The 26,878-nt window shown below is 35.7% G+C and overlaps 1 protein-coding gene across 2 annotated transcripts in view; it reads left to right on the top strand.

Moving 5' to 3' along the window:
- Positions 1-23,769, top strand: part of smad3a (SMAD family member 3a) — a 43,481-nt gene extending 19,712 nt beyond the window's left edge. Inside the window, exons 2-9 of one of the 2 annotated variants that reach the window (NM_131571.2) lie at positions 5,317-5,510; positions 6,555-6,689; positions 8,525-8,599; positions 8,832-8,882; positions 11,647-11,859; positions 11,976-12,113; positions 14,280-14,424; positions 22,434-23,769. In NM_131571.2, coding sequence (NP_571646.1) covers positions 5,317-5,510; positions 6,555-6,689; positions 8,525-8,599; positions 8,832-8,882; positions 11,647-11,859; positions 11,976-12,113; positions 14,280-14,424; positions 22,434-22,557 — 1,075 coding nt within the window. In that variant the 3' untranslated portion in view covers positions 22,558-23,769. Of the gene's footprint in view, positions 1-5,316; positions 5,511-6,554; positions 6,690-8,524; positions 8,600-8,831; positions 8,883-11,646; positions 11,860-11,975; positions 13,433-13,724; positions 13,806-14,279; positions 14,425-22,433 lie in introns of those variants that run through there. The other variant, XR_015494917.1, reaches the window with a different exon arrangement.
- Positions 23,770-26,878: the final 3,109 nt, after the last annotated feature.

The raw sequence follows: 26,878 nt of genomic DNA, 5'->3' as shown, positions 1-26,878 counted from the left end.
ATGTCATTTATCCAAGTGTTTTTTTTTGTCAGAATGTCAAAATTCTAGATCTATGCAAACTGTAGAGAACATTAAAAAAAAACATTTTACCCCATTTGTGTAGTCAAATTTTGCACAGCAAAGTGCAAACATCATGACAGCTTTTAACTTAACTTAGGTTATCATGCTAAAATCTGATATGAATTATATAAAGAAATTCAATAGCATGGCTTTTGAAACCTTAGAATCAACCATCTCAATAGCTATTGCCTACAGAAGAAGCCTAGGCAGGGAATAATGCAAACATTGATATCTGATTCTGGTGTGAGTGACTAGGTTTACATCAAGCGGCAGCCTCCCGCTGTCCCTTGGGAAGCTAATACGGAAGTAACTAAAACTACAATTCATCGACTTGCCTTGGGGGGCTGGATCCAGGAAGTCCAGGTGATTTCTGACTGCAATGGGGAAATTGGCCATTTTTTCAGCTGATTAAAAAAATGTTTACAGCCTGGTACAAAAGATGTACCATTTTTATTACTCATCCGTTTCATTTTTATTAAGTTATATTAAGTCTGCAGAAGGGCGTGGCCACTTGAGTGACAGCTAGGTCTTGCTGCTTACTGTCTCGTCACCTCAGCTGATTCCGGCTAGTTTGCCTCTGAGCTCGGCATATACATCGTATTTTTGTTTTGGTTAATGTTTCTTTACACAATCAATTGCCTTTTGGAATTATTTCCTACAATTATCACATGATATGGCATGCTCTGTGCACTTAATTGTGCTCACAAACCGTTCAAGTTGCCTCCATTTCCCAGGCGAGTGAAGTTATATACTTGTATACCATCTCTATAATTGTATTTGTTTTATTTAAGATCATTTATCATTTATATTTTTCTTTAGACCTGTCATCTGAAGCATTGTCATACAGTGTTATGCCTGGATTTCATCAACAGCCTTGCATTTGCTTACACAGACTGTAATTGTGTAAGTGTATGGAAGTAATTTGCATTTTCCTCCTGTTGAAAAACGTCATAAGAACAAAGTTTAGTGGCTTAATGTATTACAGCAGTGTTTTTAAAAGTCTAAACACTTTATTGATATAGTGTACAACCAAGCACATGTGATCAGAACACAAACGAGTTGCAGATAATAAAGTATTAAGCGTTCACCCAAAGTAAAGTCTGTCTAAGCCAGGTCCAAGCAAAATGCCAGCAGGTGTCTGTAGCTCCGCTCACTCTCCGCCTCTTTGTCCTTGTTTGGTATCCCGCCATGGGTGGTATGACACGCAAAAAAAATGGCGACGGTTGGCCGCGCCTACTTGTAGCTTCTTTTGCAGTGTTCAGAAACCTATGGGTGACGTCACGTATACTACGTCCATATCTTTTACAGTCTATGGTTTACATGTACATCTGTAATCAAATTATTTGCCTTAATCTGAATGAGACAATCATTTGGTTAGGGTGTTTACATGAGCTGCTTTTTGAATGTTCCTTTAACAATCCTGTTTTATATGTTATTGCACATAATTCGAATAACATCATTGTGTCACCATGCTATTCACATTTATTCTGGAGTTTCATGTAATTTTGGATGCTTTATTTTTAATTTGTCGACTTTAACTGCAGTTCGGAACTTTCACTTTCATTCAGAAACATTTCTTGCATGCCCCCCTATGACAAACGAGATATTGGATCAGAGTATGAACTGCAGGAAGAGTATAGTTTTAATGAAATTTGATACAGCACGCCATATGGAAAAAAAACCCTCTACATTTTGTGCTGTCTGTCTGTGGTCCTTACTGATTCGTTAGGTTCAGAAGAATAGTGTCAAACAGCCGTGTGTGTATAGACTATCCTGTCGCAAAATGTATCGAAAATCTTACATGACGGTAATAGTTTTATCAAGGTGTTTACATGTCTGTACTCCACTTCAATAATGCAACTATAATCAACATACTCCAGATGTCTTAATACCATTTCTGTTTAGTTCGATTAGAACTTTAGTCGGATTAAAGTAATTAAAAATTGCTTTTTACATGATAGACACAATGAAAGTATTGTCTTAATCGGATTATTGGTGTCCATATAAACGTGCTCAATCAAAATGTATAGGATCAATTTATCACGGCATTTAGTGTGAACACCGTGGAGGTTTCAGAAATGTAAAAAATGCTCTCAAAAATCATGATATTTTTGACATCAGTCATGTAATAACACAATGTGATAGTCAACAGAGCCTATTTTGCAACAGCACTGTGTCCAAATGAGTCACATTTTGATCATATGGAAGAAGTAGGATAGTTATGAAATGTTATTTCTAAACTGTGTTTCTAAACACAAGATAAAGTGTTTGTCACGTCCATCATAATAAAAAAGCGGCTTAACGCGGGTTATTGATTCATTCAGTAGTGATTTGAATATTGGATAAAAGCTTTTACATCAACTACTAGACAGTTGTTGATTCAGACCTGTTATTAGTGAGTGAATACAAAAATCTTCAAATCCAGAGTTAAAAATGGCCTGTGTAATTCTAAGAGTCGTAGAGGGAATGGTCATGAAAACACTGAGTCATAACCTTTTTTTGGGCAAAAAAGCTCATAATAGGAAGAAAAATGATGTGAAAAGTATTATATGACCCCTTTTAAAGGACTCCGGTAAGGAAAGCTCACACCTCTTTCCTCCTTTCTTTTCATATCTCTGCTTTTATGGAGTGTGTACAGGGGATGAATAGAGTGTCATGAATGCTATCCGTGGCCTGGATTCCGCAAAGGCTTGGAGAGCTGCTGTTCGTCCGAGTGCATAGCCCTCCACTCTCTCTCAGCACTCTCTGGCTGCTGTTGCATATTTCAAGCACACAATGTAGCAGTCATGTATAATAGAATGCTATGAGAGCTTTGGCCCATGCTGTACGCCCCCATTTTTCAGCACACCGCTACAGTGCATGCTTTGCGTCGGTGTATGTGATCTGATCTCGACCGCAAGTGTGCCGTTATAGGTGTCTGCTACATCGATAGGCATCATGAAAATGTTTCAGTCGCTCAAAAGCCTGTGAATGTAAAGATAAGCATCGTAGGCGTACAGAATAGGGTTAGTGTTAGAATGTGTTTTGATATGATGCGGTGCTTGATTGTGTCTGCAAAAGTGCTCTTTGTCTGAGAGTGGACCCGTGAATAACTCTCCTCAGACATGAAAAGTTGACTGTGTGATTGCTCGAGGCCTTCACCACATTATTCGGAGATGATTATGCCTTTTTTCTTTTCCACAAGGGGCCATGCAAAGAAAAGTCTGAGTTTATTTGCCTGCAGTTAAAAAGCGAGGCAGGTAAAAATATCATGTGTTATTTTTTTTTAAGTTCGTCTCTGCTCTTCCTTCCCTTTCTCTCATCTCCATTAGCCTTAATGTGTCTTTGACAAGTGGGGCGTGAATGTGTCAACTGATGTAAGTGACTTTTTTGTTCACAGCTTTGCTACGTGTTGCAACCCTAAAGTGAATCGGTTGTATTCGTGTTTATTCTTTAAATTTTGTTGCATAATATTAATTTTTGTCAGTATTTTTCTTATTTTTTTGCACAAGCACACACTCAAACGCACACCATCTCCATGGGGCGTCTGGCTTTTACATCATTATTTTTTCCTCTTGCAGTATGCCTGTGAAGTGAAAGCTCTGCTATGAAAAATTAAAAGCATATTTAGCTGCTGGGAGAGCTACAGAGTCCTCGGGCCATGCTGCTGTCTAAGCTCAGCTCGGTGGGTGTAAAAAGGGTAGGAGGGGGTCTGACAGACATGCTTTAAAGAGCTTTTGGGATTTGCATTATTTGGGCTGTATTACATTTGTGTGTGAGGAGTGTACTGTTGCTTTATACAGATGAAGTCAGAATGATTAGCCCCCCTTTGAATTTTGTTTTCTTTTTAAAGCCTGTGCTTTACTTTTAGCATTGGAGTATATAGAAAATGTCCAACAAGAGAACTCTGTTATTTTTACAGACTCCAAATCATGCCTCAAGTGATAGAATCTACAAAAAAATATCATCCTTTGATTGATAGTATTTTAACCAGTTCACCATCTACAAAATCAGTATTATCACATCATTTTTGCTGGGTTCCAGGACATGTTGGGCTTTCAGGAAATGAGCGAGCTGATGCAGCTGCTAAAGACGCTTTGAAGCAAGCGGTGAACAAATGTCAAATTCCTCCTGCATAGATGAGACCTTTTATCAACGTTTGCATTTTAAATAAGTGGCAAGAGGAGTGGGATGCATTGGAAAATAATAAATTACATGAAATCCAACCTGAAATCTCAAACAGAGTTTCAAGACATTTTAAGACTAGATTTGATCAAGTGATTTTAACAGATGTCGTATTGGACATACAAGATTAACCCACGCCTTTTTACTTAAGACCACACTCAATGTTTGTTCTGCACAACTCCCCTTACTGTAAAACACATTTTACTGGACCGTCCTGCTTTTAATGATTCCAGAAGACTTTTTAATAAAATGAACTCTCTTAAGGACATTTTTAGCAAAGTGATAACAAATTTTTTTTTTAAATCTTATTTAACTTGTATATTCATTTGTTTGTTGTTTTTTATTGTTTATTTATTATTGAAATGTTCTTGCCATGAAAATAGCCTTGGTTGCTGACATGGCAATCAATAGAAAATACATAAATACATTTTCTTTTTTTAAATATTTCCCAAATATGTTTAATAGAGCAAGGAAAATTTCACAGTATGTCTGATAATATTTTTTCTTTTGTAGAAAGTCTTGTTTGTTTGAAAAATATCTAGTCAAATATTATTTACTGTTATCATGGCAAAGATAAAATATATCAGTTGTTAGAAATGAGTTATTAAAACTCTTATGCTTAGAAGTGAGTTGAAAACAATCTATTCTTTGATAAAAAAAAAAAATCAGGGAAAAAAAATTTGGGTGGCTTATAATTCTGATTTCAACTGTATATGGCTATATGAGATGAAGATGTTGTTAAACTTGAGCACAGTTACTGTGAAAAACGCTTTTTTTTTCGGACTTCCTCTTTCTTCACCTTATTCAAATCACGTGTGACGTGTAACCGAAAGCACCACATTAACAGGAAATTGGGCCACTTTTACTTCATCTGTGGTCTCGCATAATACCTCGGCGTTATCCCTGCAGGCCTTAGAGTGCTGAGTGTTATTATTGTGGTAATTTAGAATTTTACACAATGTTGCTTGCTTAAGCCATAATACGATTTCTGTGGTTTTTCTGCTTTTGATTATAGAGAATGAGCTGCGCGGACTGTTTCTGCTGCAGTGATCATCATTATTAACCTCTGTTCTTATTCTCATTTTCTTTCAGATCTCTAGACGGTCGATTGCAAGTATCTCATAGGAAAGGTCTCCCTCATGTGATTTACTGTCGTCTGTGGCGCTGGCCAGATCTGCAGTCTCATCATGAGCTCAGAGCGATTGAACTCTGTGAGTTTGCCTTTCACATGAAGAAGGACGAGGTCTGTGTCAATCCCTACCACTATCAGCGGGTCGAGACACCAGGTAAATCACACTAATATTCAGGCAAGCATGGACTACAAGTGAAATTACTATCACAGATGAAAAGGCTGAACTGTTAGTAAGGCCCTATGGTCTCTTGAATGATAAAAGCGACGAAAGAATTGCAGGAACTAGTCATAAAAGTTGAATTTACTTTCATAACTATATGAATACATGAACTTTATTTGTTGATCTCCGCATCAAAAAACTGTCTACATGCAGGCATTCAAGCATCTTATTGACAATCTGTCAGACTTGTTTGTAAAGTTTGATTTAGATTCAGATATATAGGACTTTTACTGTTGTACTGTACAGTGGATTGTACTTCTTCAAGTAGTAGTAATACGTTTTACAAATTTTATTTCTAATCATGCATTTTATTTTTACATTTTTATTGTAACAGGAATAAAACTTTGAATTAAACTTAAACTAAAATACATTGTTAAAATGGAAAAATGCAATTATTGAGAAAAATGAAAAGCATTTTCTAAGGCCGTTCATTACAGCTTACTTTACCAGTCTGTGAATGCTTGAAAAATAATAACCTGTTTGCCCGATGCAATATACAAACTAGTTTAATGTATGGAGCAATGAGAGGTTCTTTTTATGTTATTAATATATTTGCCTTAAAAAAGGGCAACATTCTTGTTGCTGTAGAGTTTCATGCGGTGTTATTAACAAAACAGTTTTCAGATTTAATGTCTATTGTGGCTGGTTATCTTTAACCTATGGTATCGACTTAATATTGGTACTGAGGTGTTATTTGAGTATCGTATTGAAGTCAAAGCTGTAGTATTGAGCCGCATTTATCCCAGCTCCATCATTTCAATTTCTTTCCAGACTCTCTTTGGTCCCGTCTGAAAAATGGCTAAAACATTAAACAAGTGCTTTTGCGTGCTCTTCTTATCATAAGAACTGTTATAATGACCAGCATGTTTAGCATTATTAGTAGTAAGCAAAGTGCTAAAAATTGTGCAAAGTATTTTTTGTTTTTGTTATCTTTTTTTCTTTTCTTTTTTTTTAAATTCTCAATCATTTTCATTTCAGTTCTTCCTCCAGTGCTGGTGCCTCGACACACTGAAATCCCCAGTGAGTTTCCTCCTCTGGATGACTATAGTCACTCCATCCCAGAAAACACCATTTTCCCTGCCGGCATCGAACCCCAGAGCAACTACATACCAGGTAGATGACAAATACACACTAGTACAGCATTACTGGAGAAGAATGGGGGAGTTGAGTTTCATAGTTTTACAAAAACAGATCAGCCTTAAAGGCAAGTGAAAAGTCAAACGGAGAGGTGTAAAGTGGCATCAAAATGATTAAATCGTCATCAGTTATTTTTTTTTTTGATTACTTAATTTTTATGGATTTTTTTGGGGAACATATAACATTTGGAACATGGCCACTTTATTAACTAAACCTTACTAGTATCGGGTTGGACCCTCTTTTGCTTCTTTCTCTTTTTACTCTCTTTTGTGACATAAATTTAACAAGGTACTAGAATATTCTTCAAAGATTTTGGTCCATATTGACATGATAGCATCACGCAGTTGCTGCAGGTTTGTTGGCTACTCATCCATGATGCGAATCCCCCATTCCGCCACATCCCAAAGATGGTCTATTGGATTGAGATCTGGTTACTGTGGAGGCCATTTGAGGACAGTGAACTCATTGTCATGTTTAAGAAACCAGTAACTGTTGCCTTTCTATCAGCTTAAACCAGTCTGGCCATTCTCCTCTGACCTCTGGCATCACAAGGCATTTGTGCCCACAGAAGTGCTGCTCACTGCATATTTTCTCGTTTTCTAACCATTCTCTGTAAACCCTAGAGACAGTTGTGCGTGAATACCTCAGTTGATCAGCAGTTTCTGAAATACTCAGACCAGCCCGTCTGGCACCAACAACCATGCCACATTCAAAGTCACTTAAATCACCTTTCTTCCCCATTCTGATGCTCTGTTTGAACTGCAGCAGTGGCCGTCTACATGCCTAAATGCATTGAGTAGCAACCATATGATTGGCTTATTAGTAATTTGCGTTATTGAACAGTTGGATAGGTGTACCAAATAAAGTGGCTGGTGAGTATATTTGTCATCAATTTCTTTTCAAACAAGAAACTTTTCAAGCTATTTTAGTTCTTTTTATTAAGTTCTTTTTATTATTGTATTTATTTATTTATAAATTAGAAATGAGCAATTTTCTGCATTAAACATTTTCTTTATTAAATAAATGTTTTTTAAACACTTTTTTTTAAACACTATTCATCGAAGAATCCTGGAAAAAATCATTGTTTTTCATTTTCATTTCATCTTAATCATATTAAGACCTGTTTCTTATGCACCATTTCTGAAGGGACTTTAGTGTAAAATAATGGCACACATCCATGTCATTAAACATGCACACGTGAAGGCTTAGCTGTACACACAAAGAATATCAAACTCTTATCATAGACAAAAACAAACAGCCATTGTTACACATTTTAATCCCATCTACTGTACAGGCCTGATCTCTTTGGCCAGTTGACTTTGTGTAAGGTGGACTATGGCATTGTTGCTTATGGGATTCATAGGACTAATGAAGAAACGTTTAACCATTGTTGCATTGGGCTGACACAAAATAATTACACCCAAGTGATTTAAAGACTACTTTTGGCTACATATGGGGAAGATTATCCCACAGAGTCTGTATGGAGGGGCTTTGACTGGGATTAGTTTCATCTGGACAGTATTTGCTTTAGAGAGGCTAGAGTCTGTTACTGTAAAAGGGCGATGTGTGTGTGTTGTTTCATATCCTGCCGCTGAAACTGAGCTGACCCCAGCTTTCTAAATCAGGTGTCCTAATCTGAGGGTGAAAAATAAAACCCTTGTGCGATGTTGTCTCTGCTGCACCTTCTAGTTTTTTGCCGGATGTGTTTGTGGTGTTTCTAATCCATCATCCATCAGCTGGGTCACTGTGTGATGGGTGTGTATGCTTTGTGGGCTCGCAGACTGACTTGTGTTTTTGTGTGTGTCTTACAGAGACGCCACCTCCCGGCTACATCAGTGAGGATGGAGAAACCAGTGATCATCAGATGAACCGGAGCATGGACACAGGTGACAGATTGCTTTTTTTGGTTGATATTTTGAATTTTCATGAGAAGCTGTTCTATGTTTGTTTGTTTTGGTGACATTTTAGTTGCATCACTTTTCCATATTCTTTTACTTTGAAAGGAATGGAAGTTAAATATTTGTCTGTGCCCTCTGAAATGACTTAAAATGCAATCAAAAGGATTTTAATTAATGTTTTTGTGCTGGATATTTAGTCAATATGTTGTTTTCTTTTCAGGTTCTCCAAACCTGTCACCGAACCCTGTGTCTCCTGCCCACAACAATTTAGGTAACACTCATTGCTTGTATGTGTACACTACCTGACAAAAGTCTGGTCGTCAATCTCATTTGTAAGAGCAACAAATAATAATCTCTAATAATAATTACTTCTAGTTGATCAGTTGGAAAAGTGTCAGAAGGTAGATTTTTCAGATGAATCATTTGTTGAACTGAATCCCAATCATCATAAATACAGCAGAAGACCTATTGAAACCCGCTTGGACCCAGGATTCTCACAGATTCCCATGGTTTGGGGTTACATTCAGTATGGGTGCATGCAAGAGATCTGTAGAGTGAATGTTCACATCAACAGCCTGAGGTATCAAGACATTTGTGCTGCCCGTTACATTACAAACCACAGGAGATTCTTCAGCAGGATAGCGCTCCTTCTCATACTTCAGCCTCCACATCAAAGTTCCTGAAAGCAAAGAAGTAATCTAGAGGCCTTTGCCTTTCAAATAAGCCACTTCTGATGCCAAACGATCAACTAGAAGTCAAGATATTATTTGTTGTTCCTAAAACTTGGATAGGCAACAAGACTTTTGTATGTTATATGGACCATTTTGGACAAATAAAAATGTTACTTCAAGTGTTTTCTGAAAACGAATGATTCTCCAGCATTTCAAAGAGCTTTTCTTTTGTTCACCATTTTTACTAATTGCTTTCAATAAACTAGCACAGTTGTGTTTAGATTGTTTGAAGCTACAATTATACTCACACAAATGTCTTACCAGAGTTACCACTGGGGTTGTTTAATATATTAACTGGAGCATTTAATTATGGCGTGGTCAAGTCATCTTAAAAAGATTGCATCAAGCCTAGGCTATGTATTGATGATAGATTTTATTTTTTATAAATGAATGAAATATATATATTTTTTAGCAATTGCAATTAAAATGATGTGCTGTGTTAGTTAAATCTAAAAAACACTATTTATTGCATTGTATGATAACGATTGAATATATTATAATTTAGGTTATAAAGCACCTTCGTGAATTTCTTGAAAAAAAATGAAAAAAGCTGATGCACATTTAATCTGCATTTTGTAGATATAGAGTTAAAAATCTTTTATGAATTCTATGTTGAAAAAGGTACATTGCCACCTTAGTCAATCCGAAAACTATGCAGAACCTGCTAAACTCATAGATGGACACTTCCGAGTCTAACTTTAAATACACCAAACTTGATTGTCAGTAAGCATCAAAATACTGTATATTTAGTCCTGAATAAGGTTGTCAGATTATCAGATGTTCACCGCATGATTGTCATGGAAAGAATTCAATATTAAGATTTCCACACAATAATGGAATTCTTGAATATATCTAAACAAATACAAAATGCTTAACAGTTAAATATTTGACTGTATTTTATTTTATTTTGCCATAATAAAATTAAACTCATAATAAAAGTGTTGTGAAAGAGAGTTTGTAGCATTGTAACCAAAAACAACTGCTGACTGAGGTGTCTAAGGTGCTTACACACCTATAGATTGAATATTTTTTACCGAAACAGGGATTTAAATAGTTACATTATTGCTTTTTAATTTTGATCTGGTTTGCTTTTATGCTTGCAACATTTCTGAATGGACCAAAATTAAAACAAGTAACATGCAAGTAAACTCTCCATACATTGGTCAGTTTGGTTTATTTTCCGGGATTCCACTCAGCTCTCATTATTTTAATTTATGATGATGAGAAATGAGAAACTTTATAAGCGAAAAGAAGCTGCACTTTTACTTTGAATGGTGACACCCACAGTGTTCACAAATGCCCACACGAACTGAGCTAAGGGGGCAAACACACCAGGTTTTAAAAAAACAAACATCTTGATGTGAAAGCACCCTAACACTCTCTTTATGTAAAATACACTACTGACCAACAGTGTTGCTTCAATCTGCAGAATCACAGCTAGAAAATATGCCATCTGAGCTTGCAATTAGAATTCAGTAGTACAAGTCTGGCTGCCATAAATTGATACAAAATTGGTAGACAGTCTGCATACCTTTGCTATGCAAAGACCTTGCAGTTTTTTTGTTTGTGTGAAGATAAACAAACATACAGTATAGCACAGGTGCTGTTGAATGACTCGTGAACTAGGGACTTATATGAGGTTTTTTATTCAATCTGAAAAAAACAAAGATCAACCTTGAACTAATAATGGTCTGAATCAGTCTGGTTCACTCTGGTTCATTCAACTCATTTCTTACCTTGTCTAGTTATAAATGACCCAAGAACTGTTAAGTGAGACCTAGGTTAGTAAATGCTGACTGTGCATATTTAGAATAGTTCGACAAACTATTTGTTAATTTGTGCTTTCAATTTCTCAGAAGAAATAGATTGTTAAATGTCCCCAAAACAACTTTGATGAAAACCACCCACACTAAACATCCTGTTCATCTTACGAAGGGAGGGCCCACAATTCCCTATTGTACCAGATTGGACTTCTGCAGATCCCACATGTGATTTCTCCACAGTGGTGTGTGTGTGGCACAGAGAATGGCCATTTCCATAAGCCTGTAATTTTTTACCTCTAAGTGATGGCATTTCCCGATTCAGCCTTTATTTCTGGGAAGTAACATTTGCTCTTGACATCACAGTGTCGTCAGTTTCCAGCCCCCATGTCTCTTCAGGGATCCCAACTCACTTGTTTGTTTTTCCTCTTCCTGTCTTTTTTTCATTCGTGTTTCTTTCTATTTTTTCCCTCTGCCTCTTTCTATGTCTGTCTGTGCCTCGCTGATTCTCATTTTACATTGCTCTTTTTTCTCTCTCTTTTAGATCTACAGCCAGTGACATACTGTGAACCAGCATTTTGGTGCTCTATTTCCTACTACGAATTGAACCAGCGAGTAGGAGAAACTTTCCATGCCTCACAGCCCTCTTTAACAGTAGATGGCTTCACAGACCCGTCCAACTCAGAGCGTTTTTGTCTCGGACTGCTGTCCAATGTGAACCGAAACGCTGCTGTGGAGCTCACACGCAGACACATTGGTACACACACATTTGTCTCAAATACCTATTTATAACACAAACTGATTTAAAATGGCTTTTACTTATAGTAATGTGTTTGATTTCCTTACTTATGTGACAATCTTTTGTTTTCGCAGGCCGGGGTGTGCGTTTGTATTACATTGGAGGTGAAGTGTTTGCAGAGTGTCTAAGTGACAGCGCCATTTTTGTTCAGAGTCCCAACTGCAATCAGCGTTACGGCTGGCACCCCGCTACTGTTTGCAAGATTCCACCTGGTGAGATAAAACTAAAGACTCTCAATGAACAGCTCTCAAGATAAAACAAGGGACCCTCTGTGAATAGCTATCATCAACAGAGAATCTACTAAGTTCATGAATAGTTAAATTGAAAAAGGGAACCGAGTCATTAATGATGGTTCCTTGACTTTGGCCGGGTTTTCATCCTAACGTGAAGTGAAAGAAGAAAAAAAATAACAGATGTAAATTAGGTCAGTTTCCATCAAGCTTGTAGAGCGGCCAACATAGTGACCAAAAGTAAACAAGGCACGCATTATGAGGGTGTAATGTTTGCTACGCCCGATGGGTTTTAAGATTTGCATCATTCGTTTCTCATGTGATACTTCAGAATGTGCATTAACAAAATGGAGATAGAAACCCAGCTATTGTGCCAGACAGTGTTGGTATAATTAGTTAGAAAGTACAAATAATAGTAAGGGATTACTTTTCATTTTCAGGTAATTTATTTAGTTACTTTTACGGGTGTGATGAAATGCTAACTCCATGAGATGAGACACGAAATTGGGTTTACGAGACGAGACAAGATTCTTATACAATTTTTTGGAATTCTCAATGATGAAATATATGAATGACAAATAGTCTTTTATTCAACTGAAAAAAAAATCACAACATGCAAAACTATTTAGTTGCTTATTAAAATAAAACTTGTAATGAATGTTATTTTACTTATATTTTAATGAGTTATGGCATAAAGGACATGCAAACCCTGCAAAATATTTTGCTATAAAGTACTGACTGGACAAACTTTGAGCTAGCAGTTTTAATGAAATTAGATACCGCACGCCGAATTAAATGTGTGTCTCCAAGAGTTTACTTTGTTCAAAGCACTTAATTTACAGTTCTAATCCAATCCTGCCTCCAATTTTTAGTGCCAAATTCACCCACACGCTCAACTATAACATCGCAACTAACAAGACAACTTTTCACCTCAAAGAGAAATCTCATTGCGATTTAATCTCATGAGATCTTGTAGCCCGAGATCTCGTCACACCCCTAGTTACTTACAATATACTTTCCTTTAATAGTGAACATAAAATTAGCTGTTCTGTATAAATCACGTTAAAAGTAATTTTGTATTTGTTATACAAATATAGTTTACAGAATAATTAAATTTTTCAACTAAAGAAGGTTACATTTATTAAGACAGTTGCACATAATAACAAATTGAGTGAGAAATTAGTTCATGAAAATATAGGGTATGAATAAAGAGAAGTAGAGTAATTGTGTGCTTTTGCTTGATAACTCGATTTTTCAACTAAAGATTGTTCGATTCAGTGTTGTCACGATACTGGAATTCAGTACCGATCAAAACTTCCATTTCCTACTAACATTTAAGCGATGTGGAGCTAAAACAGCACTGATTTGCCATTGTTTTCATGTGTTCAACAGAAATGACTGTGGTTGGTCATGAAGGTCATTAGTTCACCGAACTCACCGATGTTTATTAAGTGTAAACTGGAGTGTTTCAAAGTGACGTCAATAAGCTGGTATGTCTATAAGCTGACATACGAGCAGTACACAGTTGAATCGCGGCTTTAAAATGGTCCAGTGCTCCTGTATCTGTGTTTACACTCAGTAAACAGCTGTGAGTTTGGTGAACTGATGACCTTCATGACCAATCACATTCATTTCTGTTGAGCATGTGAACACAATGGCAAATCAGTGGTGTTTAAGAACATGTTCAAAAGCGCTCAAATGTTTGCGGGAAACGTACGTTTTTAAAATTGATTAGTATCAAATTCCAGTATTGTGACAACACTAGTTTAATTTGTCCAACAATTTTAATAAAAATCTTTGAATTAAAAAAAAAAATTGTTGTTTTATTTTTGTATTGATCCATTTAATGTTAAATATTTTAAATGTTAATATCTAAAAAAAAAGGTCCTGTTTGGCTCAGATTAAAAAGTTTAATTTCAATTGTCCATTAATGCGGTAAGACTTATATGAATATTTAGTAGTACCGAGTCAAGTAATTAAATTACCTTTCAGACAAAGTGACTGCAAAAGTAATTTAAATATAATTTTACTGATGTGATTAATTAACTACTTTTTTGAAGCAACTAACTCAACACTAACACCAAATCAGTTTAGCCGTTTTAGTTTAGTTTGTTATTGATATATGAACTTTGCTTTGTGTCCATCCAGGCTGTAATCTGAAGATCTTTAATAATCAGGAGTTTGCAGCCCTGTTGGCCCAGTCTGTGAATCAGGGCTTTGAGGCTGTATACCAGCTCACACGCATGTGCACCATTCGCATGAGCTTTGTGAAGGGCTGGGGAGCCGAGTACAGGTATGATTTCTGAAATTACTTCCTTCTTATCTATCATCTTGCCTACCACTCCTGGAATGTGGCCTTGATTTGACTCACTCAAAGACTTTTACCTCACTTGTGAAGTGGTGTTACCCAAAACCACAGAAGCCTCTTTTGCTTCCTGTTAAATTCTTTGATTTCTGATTTGTCGTAATCAGTTTTTGTAGAAAGTAGCTGCTGAATAATAAATGGAATAATTGTAGTAATGATTGTTTTTGCATTTAGATTGCTTTAATTTGATTTCAATGGTAGAACTTGATTAGGTCTTAATATTAGCAGTGCAACAAATTAATTTTGGAAATTACTGATAATTCATAGGCTAGTGTTGATAACTGATGATGGTTGATAAACAGATATTCTTAGAATGATTATAGTACTGAAGATATGTCATGGCATTACGTGTTACATGTATTTAAAAAAAATATATATATATATATATTCACTGAATATTTATTTCCCAAAATAATTATCTAAACAATCTAAACTAATCAAGGTGCATTTGATGATGTGAGATGTAGAAATAAAGTGAAAACTAACATCTGTCAACAACAAAAAAATACTTTTTATGTGGAAAAATACTTCATATAATATGTACATTTACAGAACATGTTAATAGTTTTCTCTACAAATTATTCAGGAACCTTTCCCATATTGCTCTCCAAAAGCGCTTTAAATTCTTAAAATTAACCACATGGATTTAGCTAGATCAATATTAGACTTATCAGAAAAAGGCATACAAAGTCTTTCAAATGGCAATATTGACGGTTCTTTTGCTGCTTTTGTTTTCTAAAAATCTTCTTGGGTCATTTCAGTCAGCCTCATGTTTTTGGTTTAACTTTTGCCGACAGAGATGACAGCAGACAATAATGGATGACTGACTTGCTATACAGCATATATACAGTGTATAACACAAATGCTCTAGTGTTTTTTTTTTTTGATACAGTGTTTTGACATTTAAATGGAAAATCTTACTGTTGTTCTGTATCTCCCTCTTTCAGATCTAGCATTAAATAAGTATTTACCAATGATAAGTAGTTAGAACTGGTAAAAATAATTACTGAAATATAATTAATGTTAATGAAAATAAAATCTTCATTTAAGTTATCAAAATAAACTTGTGTTTAAGTGAGCACCTTCAAAGATAATCTGAATGTAAAAATCTGTGAAATATTGAAATATTCAGCACACTGTAAAACACAACAGTCAACTTTGTCAAATGAAATGAGTGTAGTTAACTCAAAATCTACTGAAAGTTTATTCTACTCATTTGAAAAGAGTTTTGAACTCAGTGTTGAAAGTAATGAAGAAACCACATTTCTTAACCTTAAATTTAGTAAGTTCACAGTACTCATATAGATTAGTTTTTTTTAACTCAAATGGTTTGTAGCAATCGGTTTTCTCAAACAGTTTGAGTTGCCTTAACTTTTAGGGTTTTACAGTACTCAGTTGGTTTGAGTTCTCTTCATTTATTGGGTTTTACTGTGCTCAAATTGCTTCCTCAAATAAAGTAAGTTCACAGTGCTCATTAGGATTAGTTAATAAACTAAAATGGTTTGTTGCAATTGGTTTTCTCAACGGTTTGAATTACCTTAGCTTTTTTGGTTTTACAGTGTAGTGGTCAATATTGTAGTACCATATTGGTATTTTAGTACCAATATTGACAGTTTTCATGACAGTCAGAAATGATTAACCAAAAATAATCATCAGCTTATTGGTATGAGCCAGAATATTTTGCACCCCCTAATATCCAGCATAAACTGATTTTGATGAAGTAATGGCTATTTCAGCAGATGACATCAATAGTGTTGACAGAAGCTGATAATAAAGGAAGCTCAAGCAATTTTAGAACAATAGGAGGGAATGTCTGAGTTTTTTTTTTTTAGTATGCAGTTGTATCAAGTCCTGCAGGGTCAGACCGGCTGTTGTAACTATTCCTCCCACTTTGTCCTGCTCTGGTGAAGAGCAGCTCTGATGTAGCAAGACAATCTGGTGTCCACCAGCTTAGTATATCAGTCATATAAACTGTTAGGTCTGCGCTGGCAAATCATTCCACACCAAACCAACTCACACATGGTGCGCTTGAAAACATCTCCGAGATTTTTGGGCTCCTTCTCTCCCACTCATGCTTTTGTGAGTAACTTCATTGTTTGAGCCCATGAAACCAAGACCCTAATCAGAAGCAGTTGTGGGTTCTGACCAGGGAACATCTGTAGAGAAAGTTTGAGGATTGAGTGGGAAAGGAGTAAAACTGCTTTGAGAGAGAGTGAGACTGCTTTCCAGACAGCCTGGCGTGTGGAGACCCAATATGAGCTGTGTCAGGTTTCAGTAGACACCCACACACTCACTCTCTCTCTCTTACTCTCTCCCTCTCTCTCTCTCTCTCTCTCTCTCTCTCTCTCTCTTTTTCTCTCCCTCTCCCTCTCTCTCTCTCTCTCTCTCTCTCTCTCTCTCTCTCTCTCTCTCTCTCTCTCTCTCAGTTCAGTTCAATTCAATAATTGCTTTATTGGCATGACAATTGTTACAAATGTATTGCCAAAGCAGTTATAAAGTTTACATAAAAAGTAACATCCATATGTAATAAAAAAAAAAACAGTACACACAGTAAATAGTAGTAGCAGTAAAAAAATAAATAAATAAAAGAAAAAAATGACATTTATATATAATAATTAAATAAAATATCAACAATATATCATATTATTAAATATATCACATTAATATTCAATATATTATATTATTATTCAACATTAATTATTCACACAAATCAATACAAAAATAGATCAGAATACATTTTTTAGGATTTAACAGTAATAAAAACAATAATAATCAGTATATTTACAATGATTCATTTATAATCATCTAGATGTGTGTGTGTGTGTGTGTGTGTGTGTGTGTGTGTGTGTGTGTGTGTGTGTGTGCCTCTTTCTCTCTCTCTCTCTCTCTCTCTCTCAATTAAATTAAATTTTACTCAAAAAAGCTATATTGGCATATTTTGTTAAGTCTTGCCAATGATGACATTAACTATGAATAAAATCTTAAAGTGATTATATAACACATATATATATATACATACACACAATTAACATGATATGAATGTTTATGAATAAAAAGATAATGAAAGAGATAAAATATTATTATTATTTGAATTTAACAAAGCACAATACACATATATGCATCTCTTTCCCACAGGGAATTTACTTGAATTAAAATTGAAATGTTTTGTGAACTAAGCCAAAGACTAGAATTCACAAGACGTGTCGCCCCGCCATCTAGTACAGAAGCCAATCATTGAACGCTATAGACCAGACATGAGTTTCTGCAGATTTTGTGAATGGAAAATTTACAAAATGAAACTAAAGACACAGTTGTTGTTCCTTTTTATTGTTGATTCCTAATATGAAATTTAATCGTAAGCTTGTCAAACAGTTTTGGAAAATTGGATGTTTCCCCATTCAGACGTCTGCATCACCATATGTGGCATAACAATAGTACGTCTGTTTGGCTGTAACTGTTTTTGGACCACACTTCATTATTATTGTTAATTTATTAGTTTGCTGGAACTGAATTTAGAAATAGTTTTGAAACAAATAATTGTGCATAACAAGCAAAATAAATATTTAGGCTAATAAATGTCTTCAGTGGAGTATGTACAACATCGTTTCCTTATCCACGAAAGTAAAGGACTTAAGTAAAGAGTAAATGAAAGTAAAGTAAAGAGAAACTATAAAGACTAAATGGAGGGGGCTTGTTCTTTATCCTCGCGCAGATGGTCTGTTTAACTGTTTTCTCACTAGTGAAGCATTCAGTTTTTCCTCTTACAAAATCTGCGTTGTAAATAGCAAATGCGCCATGACGCAACACAACTGCCTCTTAAAGAGAATGGGAGATGAGATTCTGATTGATTTAATGCACTTTATGCTCAAAACACATCCATAATAACTCATTAAGAGAATAAGCACAACCCTGTTAGACCATGCGCTATGGCGCAAACCATATTTTTCCATCCTTAAAATAATAAAAGTGGATTCGGACATGCCCTTGATGATTTTGTGCCATGCACTTTAGACTTTGCGCTTAGATTGTTAAAATATAGCCCCTAAGCTTTTCTTTCTCTCTCTTCCTTTCATACCTCTCCTCATCTCACAACCTTCAGACCCTTCTCTTTGAGTGCTGCAGATGCTTACTTTGATGTTTAAACAAGCTATTTGAACACTTTATGTTTTGATCCTGTGTTTCAGGGCCCTCATGACGTACTTTGACCACTACACTGTTTTTCATTTCTTCTTGTTTTGTTTTTATTTTCCGTTTTCTCTTCCAAATCCTGACATTGAAAGTTCTTTGAATTTAGACCTTTGGAGTTTAAGAAGAGCTTTTCCTTTCCACTTTCTCACTCCTACTCTTCTACTTACTTTCCAGTACTCCATCTCCTTTTCTCTGTCAGTAGACTGTGTAGGCTAGCCAAGGCTGCCTTCATAAACACTCAGGGGTCTGTTCATGGTTTTGCTGTCAAAGAATGAGACACTCAAAGAATCAATGCAAGAAGTTGCATGGAGATAAAACCAGTAGGCACTGTCAGACATATTGTTGGATAAAGCTGTCTTGAAAAATATGGTTACATTGCACAATGCAAAACAATATGAAAGCAGCAGAAGAGTTGCCAATTTAAGTGAAACTTAGTGGTAAAAGCCAAAATGTTCTCTAGATACTCATTTCAAATGCTAAATTTTAATTTAAATACATATATTATAGATACACTTGCAATTTAAAATAATTTAGTTCTATTCAGTATGAATTGATCTTAAGTGATGGTAGAAGGAAACATTTATTTAAAATTGATGTTTTAAAATGATTTATATAGCAATTAAATACTGCTTTTGAACTTTGTATTCATTAAAAGATTATTTAAAAAATATGATATAAAAATATGATAGGAATAAATGATGTTGTAAATATATATATTAAAAAAGAAAAACTAGTATTGGAATATTTTAAGTGCAATATTATTTAATAGAATTTCTTTTATACTGTATTTTTGCACAAAGTGATCACAAAAAATTCAAAAATATATATTAAAAACTTTAGGTTAGAGTTCAATCAAAACTATAACAAAAGGTTTACTGTTGAGCTATATTTAATTGACATGCTCAAGATTTATTTACAGATTATAAAGTTTTATCAGGTTGTGTCAGGCTAAAGAATTATGCATTAAAGTGAACTGTATTATTTCCTCATTGAAGAAGTGAGTTATGTAGAAAATGTAAGATTCAGTAGACTTACACAGGGTGTGTGCGTGTGTGGTTGTGGATGTGTGTGTATGCGTGTGGGTGGCTGTAAGGGGTTAGAGGATGTCCCAGAGCACCATGAGGCATTGTGAACAGAGGTTCTGGGACTAAGTCTGTTCACGTGTGTATGTGAGCACAAGTGAGGGGAGCTGAGACAAGTGTTGTGTTAAGCACTGTGGAATGTAAAAGAAGTGTGTTTGGCAGCAAGTCCTGTTCCTATGAGGGACCAAAGAAAAGCAAAGCAGAGCAGAGATTTCATATCCAGACAAACTGGTAAACTCTGTGGCAAAATTGTATCTTGCCAGTCATTCACTGTAAAGGATGTGAGTAGGGGATTTGTTTAGAATCTATACCTTCTTGAAAATAAAAATGCTGTGCAGGAATGTACAGTATACTTCTTGAAAGTTTTTTTTTCCGTTTTTGTTTTTGGCAGGTGTTAAAGGAAAAAAAAGTGAAGACAAACAAGTCTTTGAAAGTGCTTGAATGAAACTAGAATTTTGTTGGACTGATTTACAGTTCTTTCAGCTCAATTCTTTGTCCACTGAGAGGCAGCCGCTTTTCAGCGCTCCTATGTGTATTTTTAGTTTCTTTACTATGTTTTTTGCAGCATTGAGTGTTGTATTCAATCACCGGCATGCTTTTTAAAATGAATGGCCAGTCACAGTCATTCACTGGACCTAGTCAAAATTTTTGTGTAGCGCAAGTTAGCTAAATGTTATGCGTTTTTGTGTCATGACATAAAGAGCTCACTCTTTGCTTGATTCTTGTTTACAATCCATTGAATGTTTTGTTTTGTCATGCTTATAAGAGGACCAATGGAGAACTAATGCATTCAATTGAGCGGATCTGCTAAATTGTATGGTGAATGATACTAAATTTGCTGTGACTGACACAATAACTATAGCAACTTGTGGAGCAAAACATCTGACCAGCCTGTGCCAAAATAGACGTGTGCATTAAATGTCCTTTTGTGATTAATAATAATAATAATGTAATGTGTATTTATATAGCACATTTATTGTGTATTGGGTATACACCCAAATTGAGGGGGGTCTCTCCACACCAACACCAGTGTGCAGCATTCACTGAGATCACAGGTGTCAAACGTGTCCAAAAGGGCCGCAGCTCTGCACAGTTTAGTTCCAACCCTAATTAAACACACCTGATCAAACTAATTGAGTCCTTCAGGCTTGTTTGAAACCTACAGGTAAGTGTGTTGGAGCTATGTTGGAACTAAACTGTGCTGGGCTCCGGCCTTCCAGGAATTGAGTTTGACACCCCTGACTTAGATGATGCGACGGCAGCCACAGGACAGCGGCACCAGTGCGCTTACCACACACCAGCTATAGATGGAGTGGAGAGACAGTGATAGAGCTAAGTCAGTGGATGAGGATGATTGGGAGGCCATGATTGTAAGTGCCGATTGATGGACTTTGGCCAGGACAGTGGGGTTACACCCTTACTTTTTACGAGAAGTGCCATGGGATTTTTAATGACCACAGAGAGTCAGGACCTCGGTTTAACATCTCAACCTCACTGACAGTACAGTGTCCCCTTCACTTTTACTGGGGCATTAGGACGTCCCCTGCTGGCCTCTCTAATACCACTTTCAACAGCAACCTAGTTTTTCCTATGTGGTCTCCCATGCAGGTACTGACCTGGCACAGGTCTGCTTAGCTTCAGTGAGTAACCGGTCTTAGGCTGCATGGTGATATGGCTGTGGCAATAATAATAATAATAATAATAATAGGCAACGCGGTGGCACAAAGGGTAGCGCTGTCACCTCACAGCATGAAGGTCACAGGTTCGAACCCCGGCTGTGTGGAGTTTGTATGTTCTCCCCGTGTTTGCGTGGGTTTCCTCCGGGTGCTCCGGTTTCCCACACAGTCCAAAGACATGTGGTACAAGTGAATTGGGTAGGCTAAAAATTGTTCACAGTGAATAAGCGTGTATGGATGTTTCCCAGTGATAGTTTACAGCTGGAAGGGCATCCGCTGTGTAAAACATATGCTGGATAAGTTGGTGGTTCATTCCACTGTGGGGACCCCAAATTAATAAAGGGACTAAGTCGAAAAGAAAATGAATGAATGAATAATAATAATACATTTAAACTAAGTGGTTAACTCAGGTGCTGGTTTTTGGTCTTATTTATTTGTTTTGTAAATTTGCATTGATCTTATTGACATGAAATGTTGTGACTTTTCCTACACTTGCTTCATACTTAAGTGCTTATAACTTAAATTGGCAAATGTGCTTATCATTGGATGCTGGATAAGTTGGCGGTTCATTGCACTGTGGCGACCCCGGAATAATAAAAGGACTAAGATGAAAAGAAAATGAATGAATGAATGAAATACTTGAGCCATAACTTTAATTTACTGCAAAACTGATGCCTGTCACAGTCATATTTTCTCTTATAATGTTAATTATGTAATGATTTATATAAACAAATTCAAGCAGCAAGAAATACATTTCATTTTTTGGAGCTTGCCTTTACAAGCATTCAAGCCAGCCCCTTTCCACTTCATTTGGCCTAAATAAAATCATATACCTTTCAGATTTTATTAAGTTAGGCTGTCTGTAGATGATTAGATTACACTGATCTGATGCAGTACATATATTTGAATATGGCTAAGTGTATTCATAGTTTTGCACATTGTGTCGGCATTCTGATTTCTAATTATTTCTCTCTCTCTTTAATGGCGTCAGGCGGCAGACAGTGACTAGCACCCCCTGCTGGATAGAGCTGCACCTTAACGGGCCTCTGCAGTGGCTGGACAAAGTACTCACTCAGATGGGCTCCCCCTCCATCCGCTGCTCCAGTGTGTCATAGGAAGAAAAAAAGACTGCACAAACTCAACATATACAAACCACCAGATCTGGAAAAAGTTCCTTCAGGACTCAAAGGCTGGAGATTACAGACTCGGTAGCACTTTCACATGTGTTTGTTTCAATGTTGGAGACATTGTATTATTACAGTATATGTACAGTACATACTTGTTTTTTTATGTTATTGTTAGCCATTTTTATTGCCATGAAATATTGCCATTTATGATATATTTTGTTATATAGCATGTCTATGTGAGATATCTCTTCTCTGTCATGTCTTTTCTGATGCTGTTATGTTAGAATTACCATAACAGAGGCTTATTTTTTTAGAGGCGTGATAAAAAGTGCTTTTTTTGTAAAGTGTAGATATGTCGTTTTTACAAATTTCGGTTAAATCAAAACAACACAAATCTGGCCCAATGTATAATGTTGTCTAATACATATCAAGAGTTTGACATTCTTTAGTTAGGGATGGTTTACATAAAATGAACATTTTAAATCAAGTGAACATTTACTCAAACTCAAGTGGTTCCAAATTTTAATGGATTTCTTCTGTTGAACACAAAAGATATTCTAAGAAATGATGGGGGAAAAGTAGCCCTCATTCATTGTACAAATAAAAAAAACTATAAAAATCAACAGCCGTTGTATCCCCTGCATTTATCTCTCTTTGTGTTTAACAGATTTAAGAAACTCAAACAAGTTTGGAACAAATGTAGAATGAGTAAACGATGACAGAAGTTTCATTTTTGGGTGAACTGTTTTAAGAAAGAAAGAAGAAAAAGAAAGAAACTCTTTGACTCATTTTTCTTTTTTTTTTTTAGAATTCTACTCAAACATTGAATCCCCAAATTAATATCTGATACATATCAAGAGTTTGACATTCTTCTTGACGGGATACTTTACATAAAAATGAAAATTTTCAAATAATTTACTCACACTCAAGTGGTTCTAAACCTTTATGAATTTTGTCTTCTGTTGAAAACAAGATATTCTGAAGAATTTTGGTGGAAAATCAGCCCTTGACATTGACTGTACAAACAAAAAATACTATAAAAGTGAAGAGCTGTTTCGTTCCTACATTCTTCAGTATATCTTCTCGTGCGTTTAGCAGAAGCAAGAAACTCAAACAAGTTTGTAACAATGAGTGGATAATGAGTAAGCGATGACAGAAGTTTCATTTTTTGTCCCTTTAAAAAAGAAAGAAAGAAAGAAAGAAAGACTTTGAGTCCTTTTTCTTTATTTTAAGAATTCTGTTCAAACATTGAATCCCTAAATTAATGTTGAATACACATTAAAAGTTTGAGATGTTCTTCTTGAAGGGAAAATTTGCATAAAAAAACGTTTAAAAAAAAAACGTTTTTACCTCTTTACTCACATTTGAGTGGTTTCAAACTTTTATAAATGGTTTCTTCTGTTGAACACAAAACAAGATATTCTGAAGAATGTTGGGGAAAATAGCGCTTTACATCCACTGTACAAACAAAAAATACTATAAAAGTCAAGAGCTGTTTTTCCGTACATTCTTCAGTATATCTTCTTCTGGTGTTTACCAGAAGAAAGAAACTCAAACAAGTTTGGAACAAGTGGAGAATGAGTAAACGATGATAGAAGTTTCATTTTGAGTGAACTGTCCCTTTAAAAGAAAGAAAGAAAAAATAAAGAAAGAAGGAAAGACAGTCTTTGACTTCTTTCTCTTGTTTTATAATTCTGTTCAAACGTTGAATCCCCAAACTAATATGGCTGATCAAGTTGTCCCTCAACGTTAAATGTTGATATCCAGATTTGTCCTAGGCACTGAACCATGCCTTCCAGCACAGAATACTTTATAACAAACATCACGCACAACAGTTTCTGTAACACTTGTGAACGTGTTATCTCTGTTATGTTTTTTGAAAAGAGGCTTTTGTCATTGTACCGAAGCTCTTCTTGGAGCAGTTCTCCAGCTCCACATGTACTGTATGTGTGCAGGTTGTGTGACTGTTCTGACCGTCCTCTGGGAGTATTTTCTTCAGGTCTAGTGTTGAGCTCAACTTTGTCTCCATTGACACAGCCATCTTTTCAGTGTGACAGGAGTGAATGACTGTGAATGACTGTATTATGGACTCTCACAGGGTTCATCACTTTCTATGTTGTCGTACTTTCATGCTTTTCAAATGAAGCGTATGAGAAGCTCTTCAAGGTCTGGCTAGGTCCCTCAATTGTCCTCTTCATGTAGTACCAGATTCTGAAAACTCTGCACCAAGATGTTCATGGTCATCTGTGTCTGCTTACCAGCGGGTCTTCATGTCCTCTCCCAGAAATGAAACTGAGTGAGTGTGCCTTTGCATCAACTTTTCATAACAGAGTTTGTAAATAATATATTTCTGAGCAGGCGATTATGCATCAGGGCTGGACATTAAGGCTTGTCCACTTCAAGATCTTGATCTTTCCAACAGTAAACAGAAAACTGACAATACCCAAAACAAAAGAGAACTTATTTGGTTAATGCACTGTGGCAGTAGCATTTTAATATCTTTCAGAAGAAGGTAAAGTTGGACAGAGTCAATTTATACATGCTTTCCAATAAACTACTATACTTTTTATCCATTACATTGCTTACTGGCCTAGCAGTGTCTTGCTCTCTCTTTTGGGTAAACATTGTTGAATTGACTGTAAACTACAAGAGATAAATATTTTTACACATAATTTGAAATGTTTCTCTCTCTCTCTCTCTCTCTCTCTCTCTCTATCTCTCTCTTTCTCTCGCTTTCTCTCTCTCTCTCTCTCTCTCTCTCTCTTGCAGTATATATATATATAATTAGGGTTGTCACGATACCATTAATAAATCTTACGATACTATACTGGCTAAAGTATCTGGACACTAAGTAGTATTGCGATACAGTAATTTATATCTCAAATTATAAAGAAGTTTGTCAGAAATACTAAAAAATACTGAATATTTAATGTTATAATATGCCTATTTGAATGTAATTAAGGCCAAAAATTATTTTTTGCACCTCACTGCACCTAAAATGTATTCATTGTTTTTGTTTATTTTGTAGATAACTGACCAACAAAAATACATTAAAATAATGATACAAATTATACCAAATGAATTATTTACAAAAGAGCATTCTTCCAACAAAATGAGGCAATCTGAGGTGGTCAAAAATAGTTTAAATGTTTCCTGTTGCTATTTTAGGGTTTTTCATTATTTTTTTTTAGTCTTCCCAAGCAACAGACCAAAATAATTTAGAATTTCACTTTGTGAGTCGTTTTTTTTTTTAAAGAGATTGTTGTGGTCGCTAATAAATCATTAACAGAAACAGAAATTAAAAAGATCTATCTATCTATCTATCTATCTATCTATCTATCTATCTATCTATCTATCTATCTATCTATCTATCTATCTATCTATCTATCTATCTATCTATCTATCTATCTATCTATCTATCTATCTATCTATCTATCTATCTATATCAAGCATATATATGAATGACAAATTTATTCGTACAAACACTTTCTGAAATAAAGGTACAAAAGCTGTCTGTGTGGCATATGGTCCATGTTGATACCTTCAAAAGAGTACCTTTGTAAAAAGTACCACCACAGTGGCTGTTTTTGTACCTGTAAGTCAGTGACAGCAGCACGACAAAGCTTACGTTTAAGCCCTGATGCATTGAGTAAGTGGGTTGTCCAGGGTTGGGCCGCTCAGGGGTGTGATCTTTGTAAATATGTCTGATAAATGGATTATGCATGCCTATTTTCTGAAATTCATGCCATTTGTACTGTAGACTCTATTTTGCTACCAAATATTTTTTCAGAATGCTCTTACCTCTGTGTTTGTAAGCGTTGAGTAGGGGTGGGATTGGGGCTGTGTACTGCTGGCAGGTTTTTGTAATGTTAACCCTGTATTTTTATACGTCGGATGCTCGTAGGATATGGAGAAGGGCTTGATGAAGGGAAAGGTCACAGTGGGCTTTGTGAAAGCCAGATCATGTACTTGTGATCAGTGCTCTTTGCATGCCGTCTCAAATCTCTGGTCTCCCAAGGAATCATGAGAGAAAGTTGCGTTGACGGTAGAAAAGATGTCTGACATCTGCGTGCATTAATGTTCATAAGGACTGTTGTGTGCTTTAGACGCTCTATGACTTTACTTTGATAAAGTTATTGTATGAATTGGATTCCTTGAAATGCATTTGAAACCTCTTAATGTCATCCTGTATAGACAAAACAGAAGGTACTGGTATTATTCAGGAAATGATTTATTGTCTATAAGTAAACACATGTTTTCTTTGAGAGGAAAAAAAATCAAATCTCAAATTCTTTTCAACAAATTGTTG

Source organism: Danio rerio, chromosome 7 (genome assembly GCF_052040795.2).
Source record: "Danio rerio strain M-AB ecotype USA chromosome 7, GRCz13ab, whole genome shotgun sequence".
NCBI lineage: Eukaryota > Metazoa > Chordata > Actinopteri > Cypriniformes > Danionidae > Danio > Danio rerio.
Note: the sequence above shows the minus strand (reverse complement) of the source record. Positions and strands in the feature narration are given on the sequence as shown.